The 8,856-nt window shown below is 33.7% G+C and overlaps 1 protein-coding gene across 1 annotated transcript; it reads right to left on the bottom strand.

The window, feature by feature from the left end:
* Positions 1-2,585: 2,585 nt before the first annotated feature.
* LOC105170376 (dirigent protein 10) lies at positions 2,586-3,630 on the bottom strand. Its single transcript, XM_011091113.3, has one exon. The coding sequence runs from the start codon at positions 3,561-3,563 to the stop codon at positions 2,694-2,696; it is 870 nt and encodes a 289-aa protein (XP_011089415.1). The 5' UTR covers positions 3,564-3,630; the 3' UTR covers positions 2,586-2,693.
* Between the last annotated feature and the right edge of the window lie 5,226 nt (positions 3,631-8,856).

The raw sequence follows: 8,856 nt of genomic DNA on the forward strand, positions 1-8,856 counted from the left end.
GACAACCAATATCCTCATTTCTTCTAAGGTCCTACTTTGGTGGTTGGCCTTCTTTACTTACTTTTATGTCTCTAATATCAGATATTTCCCTTCTTTTCTTATATTTTTACATTTACCATTCATTATTGTAAGAAAAATAAAATGTTAATCACTAACTATTAAAATCAATCAACTTATGTCTTACAGATGAGACATTGTATTTAAATTAATTATCATTGAACATAATTTTCTTAATTATTATTATATACGTACATGTTCAAGAAATTGTCACTGCCTACAACCTAAACCATATATTTTGTTACTATAAACCTTTTAGTGCATTAATTATTGACCACAAAATCAAAATTATCTTTAATATTAATTATTGTAACAGACCCATGATTTTCCAGCAAATCAAGGTTTATCAACAACACAATTCAAAAAAATCAATGCGGTATAGTTCAATTTGCGAAGTTAAGGCCCAATGATTCTATGGTTATGGGTTCAAAACAGAGAGAATTCGACTCGTCTGCCACCCCTATTATAGTTGTTAGAGATAAGTACTCGATATTTACGAGACTTATTGAAAAGAGAATAACAATTCTTTGTCTTCTTAATATAAAATTCGAAAATATAGTACTAATCATCTTATCATATGATTAATCACTCTTTTTAAATTGTATTACATTTACCATGTGATTGATTCGAGGTTGGATCTAAAATTTTCCCTAAATTATCCACACTCTTAATTAATTTACAAAATAAAATTTGAATAATGATTAACTTTTTGACTTTAGAATTGTATTGGTGGGGTTCACTGTTTCTTCCACTCTTTTCCTTTCCACCCAAATCAACTAACTGAATACAAAAAGAAATGGAGTGAAAAGAAAAGGGAAATTCTGATGATTTGCTTTAGTTTAAACAGATTAAGCCTTTCCCCACAAACACTCTTTATTAATTATTATATATATATTGGATAATTCTTTTGTAACTAAACAGCTTTATTTTCTTTGACCAAAAATCCTCTTTGGACGGCTCATCATCAACAATTAAATATATACCAACTGCAGAAAAGTGGAATTTGGCGCGTCCATCAAGCCTTCTTTTATTATCATTATTTTTTTATAAAATAAAAAATAAATTAATCTGTGGAGCAAAATATTTTTCTTTATTTTTTTTCTTTTATAAAATAACCCAGACCATGCGAGGCAATCAACATCACTCAACTGAAATGTACGACATAATTGTTATGATTATAGTTGTTCGTTGTTGTGACATATAAATATTTAATATTTATGATTGTAATAGATTCATTCAATAAATAATAATTCATCGCTTTTATTTAAAAATTTATAATTGGCGGAGGTGACGGGATTGATCCCGAGTCCATCCAGACCGTTGTGTTGCTACCCCTAATGGCCCTTTCGCCTTCAATTCTTGTTTCCAGCCCGGTTGCCGTGGGACCAATCCATCAATTTATGGGCTAGCCCAATTCAATTGGCGTCTTCATAGAAAGTTTGAACTATTAATTAATTTTGTAGCCTGTATTATAGATTTAGAATCACAACCTAAATTTTAAAAATTGTTAAATTATTAGAGAAGATTTTGTAAAATCCAACACATAAAAACTCTTTTCAAACATGTTAAGATTTGGATATGTAGAAGACGTTTTGGTTGATGAGTAATTATATTATTTAAAATTTTAAACTCGTTAAATAGAGAAATTTGAAATAATGAAAAGTTTGGTCAGTATAGTGTAAAATAAATTTAACTACTCGATAATTATTTTTGGTTTGAGATTGATATGCTTTTGATGGTAGTTCAATTCGGATAAGTGTTGATAACTGAGAAAACGAGCAAATATTAGACTTACTGGAAGGCTCCCAATTAAGATCGTTCAATATTTGAGTAAACAGTCATTGATAAAGAAAATATCAATCATATATTTATGTTAATATTCGATAAAAAATTATGTAATAATTCATCATTTTTTATTTTTTGAAAGAAATTATCTATTAAATTTTTATTTGGAGCGAAATCAATGTGAGCTATCTATGAAAGTATTTTAAAAGTATTTAAATATAAAATATGTCAAAAAATAACAACTTATTTGATATTTTTTTTATTATTTTACCAATAAAAGATCTTATAATGTCAAACACCCTCATATTTTATAAGATGTGAAAACATCTTATTTTATTCAAACTGTCTGAAAGCTTATTTTTGAAATAATTAGATCCAACATCTTATAAGCTTTTAAAATATATTATATATAATCTTGTAATCCTTTTTTTTTTTTTTTAATATACAAAATTTTAGGATACGATGCTTCCATATTAAATGCAATACAAGATGGTAATATTAATTTGGTGAAAAATAAAAAGTTACATAATCTTTCCTTTCATTTAATTAATACTCTATTATTATTGAAAAAACCCTTTTGTGTTCCAATAAAATTTTGATAAGTCGATTTATCATTTTTTTCTTACACTATCTTATTATTTGTTTTTAATTTTTATCACTTCTTAAATTCCAATTTTCTATGCTAAATTTCCTTTTTTTTCTTTATTTGTAATATTTTTTAATTTATTTAATTAAAATACATATTTATGATAATAATGATGAATTTAAAAATCTTGAATTAATTGAGAAGACATAATTGAGGTCATAAAGGAAATCACAACGGACATATACAACAATTGCCAGGAAACAAACTAATAAGCAAGAATAACAGTAATCTGCAGCAGTGTCTCCACTCCGTCAGTCTCGTGCTGGTTGGCCGCCGGGAATGTCTTCACAGTCGCAAACCCCTTAGCGTTCACATACTTCCCGGTCCCGCCCATCACTGCCAAATGCGATTCTGCCACCGCCGTCCGGTGAACTCCAAAGAAGCTCAAACTGTCAGCGTAGCTTCCACTCGTGAACATCACGGTGAACGCCATAGTTTGGCTCGTCCCGTCTTCTGAGCTTGAGATGTAAAACCCCTGTGCTTTTCCCACCAGCCCTGATCCTAGCTCGTGCCCTTCTGTCAGTTCGTCGTCGAAAACGGTCATCGTCCCGAACATGAGCTTCTGGAGGGTGGTGCCGGATGGAAACTGTGCGCTGTTGAGGACGGGGAATCCAGGGACCCCACCGATGATGTTGTTCCCATTGTTGTTCTGCAAGATGTTCGACGAAAATCCGCTGAGGCCGGTGAGGAAGGGAATGTTGTTGTTGTTGACGATTCCGCCGTTGGCATTGTTCGTGGGGATGCCGTTGTTGACCGGGAGAACCGCGCCGTTCGGCTTTGCGAAGGGGACTTGCCCCCCGACTGCTGGATTGGCGACAATGCCCGTCACCGCGATGGCGGAGGGGTGACTCCCGCCGAGTATATCGTGCATGAAGAAGGTGAGCGAGTGAACATCATCCGGGAATATCGGGGCGACACCGCCGGCAGGGTTGGTGGTGCCAGGAGACACACCAGGAAGCGGAACCGTAGCGGGTGCAGCCGCCGCCGCCTCGTCAAGAATTCGAGCGGAGGCTGTGGATGAGACAGTGAGAGCAAGAATGAGGAGGGAGATGAAGCCCTTCAGGTGAAAAACCATGATTGTTAATTTTGAAGAACAAATTTGCACCAATGATGCTGGTTCTGGTTAATTTCTGATATTTATGGAACTGAATCTTCCTGAATTTGAATCAATAGGAAAATGTTTGGCGGGGATTTTGTAGACTGAAATTAGGGAGCTATTGATAATCGATCAGGTTAGAATTATTATCAACACTGTGGAGTTGATGGGATGGATTCGGTGCATGGCTCTCTAGTGGTCTTGGTGTGATTTGGGCACTGTACACAGTACGGGAGTTAATTATTTTTTTATTAGTAAAAAAAAATTATATTAATAAATTTATTAAAATATTATAATATTAATGTGTCGAGTCGTGATTTAAAATCACAATCTGGTCAATTTATCTAAAAAATACTAATTTTAATGTCAGAGCGTGATTTAAAATCACGACTCGATATATTATTATTTTAATAATAAAAAAATAAATAACCCTAAAAACCTCAGCCAATCTTATATTTTACTCTTACCCCTCCACTCCAAATATTTATTTTTATTTTTAAGATTCCCAATAATAATAATTCATCTTTCTTTTTCTTTTAATATTAGTCTATCGACATTCCATATTCTTACAACATATTTAATGTACTTTTATACAGAATCTTATTCAAAAAAATAAATTAATAATTTGAGGCCGGAGAAGTAAAGTTTTAGTCTATATTATTTAATAAAAACTCAGCTATTTAGAATAAGTGATTTGGTATAAATTTGCATTTTATTTAATGTTTTTTGTTAAATTAAAATAAATTTTCTTGTACGCTTATATAAATGAATTCATAATTATTGGAATTAAATACTAAATAAATTTTGATTTTTATCTTAATATTATATTTGAATGTGGTACCTACGCTCATAAGAAAAAAAGAAAAGAAAGCAATGTGGTGGGTCTTGATTGTTCAGAATATTAGATGAGATGAGAATATGTAATATGATTGGAGCTGAAGCACGACATGTAATTTAATAGATGGTTTGGGCCAGATTCGCTCATTTTTGTTCTCATGTAGTAGAAGATTGAATAGATTGAGAACACTATCACCGTTGTTTTTGTTTCTCTTAATAGGGCGACCAGACCTAGTTAAGCAACATACAAAAAGCAACAGAAGATTGAATGCCGCAAGAACAAGTAACCTTCAATATGTTCCTCGTTATAGAGCGACAAGACATAGTTAAACCGCACAGAAGATTGAATGCGACAAGACCAAGGAACCTTCAACATTTTGCTCTTTATAAATCGACAAGATATAGTTCAGCCGCACAGAATATTGAATGCGGCAAGAACAAAGCAACCATCAATATGTTTCTCTTTATAAAGCGACAAGACTCAGTTTAGCCACGCAGAAGATTGAATGCGGCAAGAACAAAGTAACCTTCAATATTTTGCTCTTTATAAAGCAACAAAGTATATAGTTGAGCCGCGCAGAATACTAGAATGCGACAACAACAAAGTAACCATAAATATGTTCCTCTTTATAAAGCGACAAGATATAATTTAGCCGCGCAGAATATTGAATGCGGCAACAACAGTACCCATCAATATGTTACTTTTTACAAAGCCACAAGATATAGTTTAGCCGCGCAAAAGATTGAATGCGGCAGGAACAAGGTAACTTTCAATATGTTCCTCTTCATACAACACTAAGATATATAGTTCAGCCGTGCAGAATAGTGAATGCGACAAAAACAAAGTTACCATCAATATGTTCCATTTATAAAGGCGACAATACATAATTTAGCAGAGCACAAGATTGAATGTGGCAAGAACAAAATAGCCTTCACTATGTTTCTCTTTAAAAAAGATACAAGCAGCATGTTTTTCACTTTGAAATGCAAACAGAAGCACATGATTGATTCTGATTCTCTGTATAGCAACAAAACCAAGTCCGACCACATTAACAAAGTATGAGCACAAGATTGAGTAGGGCAAGAATACAAAAAACTTCTTTTAGTTTCTCTTTCTAGATCAACAAGAACAAAGTTCTTCACTTTAAAATATTCTCACATAGCAGATTGAATCCGGCAAGAAAAAAGTAACCTTGTACATTTTCCTCTTTATAAAAAGGCAAGATTGTCTAGCCGCGCACAATATTGAATATGGCAAGGACAAAGTAACCATTAATATGTTCCTCTTTATAAAGGGGCAAGACATGTGATCCTCTTTATAGAGTGACAACACATAGTTTAGCCGTGCTGAATATTGAATGGGGCAAGAACAAAGGAACCATCAATATATTCCTTTTTATAAAGTGTCAAGACATAGTTTAGCCACGCACGAGATTTAATGTGGCAAGAAAAATAGCCTTCAGTATGTTTCTCTTTCGAAAAGAGACACAAAGCATGTTTTGCATGTTTTTCACTTTGCAAACATGAGCAGATGATTGAATAAGTTAAAAATATATGATTCGGATTCTCTGTCTAGCACCAATACCAAGTCCGACCAGATATACAAAGTATAAGCAGAACATTGAATGGGGCAAGAACAAAATAACATTGTTTTAGTTTCTCTTTCAAGAGAAACAAGAAGAAAGCTTTTCAATTTAAAATGTTCTCATGTAGCAGATGATTGAATAGACTGAGAACACTATCACCTTTATTTTGTTTCTCTTAATAGGGCGACAAGACCTAGTTAAGCAACATATACAAAGTAACAGAAGATTGAATGCCGCAAGAACAAGAAACCTTCAATATGTTCCTCGTTATAGAGCGACAAGACATAGTTAAGCCGCGCAGAAGATTGAATGCGACAAGAACAAAGTAACCTTCAACATTTTGCTCTTTATAAAGTGACAAAATATATAGTTGAGCCGAGCAAAATTGAATGCGGCAACAACAAAGTGACCGTCAATATGTTCCTCTTTATAAAGCGACAAGATATAGTTTAGCCGCGCAGAATATTAAATGCGGCAAGAACAAAGCAACCATCAATATGTTTCTCTTTATAAAGCGACAAGACTCAGTTTAGCAGCGCAGAAGATTGAATGTGGCAAGAACAAAGTAACCTTCAATATTTTGCTCTTTATAAAGCAACAAAATATATAGTCTAGCCACGCGGAATATTGAATGCGGCAACAACAGTACCCATCAATATGTTACTTTTTACAAAGGCACAAAATATAGTTTAGCCGCGCAAAAGATTGAATGCGGTAGGAACAAGGTAACTTTCAATATGTTCCTCTTCATACAACACTAAGATATATAGTTCAGCCGTGCAGAATAGTGAATGCGACAAAAAAAAAGTTACCATCAATATGTTCCTTTTATAAAGGCGACAATATATAATTTAGCAGAGCACAAGATTGAATGTGACAAGAACAAAATAGCCTTCACTATGTTTCTCTTTCAAAAAGATACAAGCAGCATGTTTTTCACTTTGAAATGCAAACATGAGCACATGATTGATTCTGATTCTCTGTATAGCAACAAAATCAAATCCGACCACATTAACAAAGTATGAGCACACGATTGAATGGGGCAAGAATACAACAAACTTCTTTTAGTTTCTCTTTCTAGATCAACAAGAACAAAGTTCTTCACTTTAAAATGTTCTCACGTAGCAGATTGAATCCGACAAGAAAAAAGTAACCGTGTATATTTTTCTCTTTATAAAAAGGCAAGGTGTCTAGCCGCGCACAATATTGAACGTGGCAAGAACAAAGTAACCATCAATATGTTCCTCTTTATAAAGGGGCAAGACATGTGACCCTCTTTATAGAGTGACAATACATAGTTTAGCCGTGCAGAATATTGAATGGGGCAAGAACAAAGGAACGATCAATATATTCCTCTTTATAAAGTGTCAAGACATAATTTAGCCATGCACGAGATTTAATGCGACAAGAACAAAGTAGCCTTCAGTATGTTTCTCTTTTGAAAAGAGACACCAAGCATGTTTTGCATGTTTCACTTTGCAAACATGAGCAGATGATTAAATAAGTTAAAAATATATGATTCGGATTCTCTGTCTAGCACCAATACCAAGTCCGACCAAATACACAAAGTATAAGCAGAACATTGAATGGGGAAAGAACAAAATAACATTGTTTTAGTTTCTCTTTCAAAAGAAACAAGAAGAAAGCTTTTCAATTTAAAATGTTCTCATGTAGAGAAAACTATCACATTTGTTTTTGTTTCTCTTAATAGGGCGACAAGACCTAGTTAAGTAACATACACAAAACAACAGAAGATTGAATGCCGCAAGAACAAGTAACCTTCAATATGTTCCTCGTTATAGAGCGACAAGACATAGTTAAGCCGCGCAGAAGATTGAATGCGACAAGAACAAAGTAACCTTCAACATTTTGCTCTTTATAAAGCGACAAAATATATAGTTGAGCCGCGCAGAATATTGAATGCGGCAACAACAAAGTGACCGTCAATATGTTCCTCTTTATAAAGCGACAAGATATAGTTCAACCGCGCAGAATGTTGAATGCGGCAAGAACAAAGCAACCATCAATATGTTTCTCTTTATAAAGTGACGAGACTCAGTTTAGCCACGCAGAAGATTGAATGCGGCAAGAACAAAGTAACCTTCAATATTTTGCTCTTTATAAAGCGGCAAGACTTAGTTTAGCCATGCAGAAGATTGAATGTGGCAAGAACAAAGTAAGCTTCAATATTTTGCTCTTTATAAAGCAACAAAATATATAGTCTAGCCACGCAGAATATTGAATGCGGCAACAATAAAGTAACCATCTATATGTTACTCTTCATAAAACGACAAGATATAGTTTAGCTGCGCAGAAGATTGAATGCGGCAGGAACAAAGTAACTTTCAATATGTTCCTCTTTATAAAGCAACAAGAAATATAGTTCAACGACGCAAAATAGTTAATGCGACAAAAATAAAGTTTCCATCAATATATTCCTTTTATAAAGTGACAACTCATAATTTAGCCACGCAGAAGATTGAATGCAGCAAGAACAAAGTATCCTTCAATATCTTGCTCTTTATAAAACAACAAAATATATAGTTGAGTCGTGCAGAATATTGAATGCTGCAACAACAAAGTAACCATCAAAATGTTCCTTTTTATAAAACGACAAAATATTTAGTTGAGCCGCGCAGAATATTGATGCGGCAACAACAAAGTAACCATCAATATGTTACTCTTTATAAAGCGACAAGATATAGGTTACCCTCACACAAGATTGAATCCGGTAGGAACAAAGTAACTTTCAATATGTTTCTCTTTATAAAGTACCAAGATATATAGTTCAGCCGCGCAGAATAGTGAATGCGACAAAATCAAAGTTACCATCAATATTTTCCTTTTAT

Source organism: Sesamum indicum, linkage group LG9 (assembly GCF_026168435.1).
Source record: "Sesamum indicum cultivar Baizhima isolate 11 linkage group LG9, ASM2616843v1, whole genome shotgun sequence".
NCBI lineage: Eukaryota > Viridiplantae > Streptophyta > Magnoliopsida > Lamiales > Pedaliaceae > Sesamum > Sesamum indicum.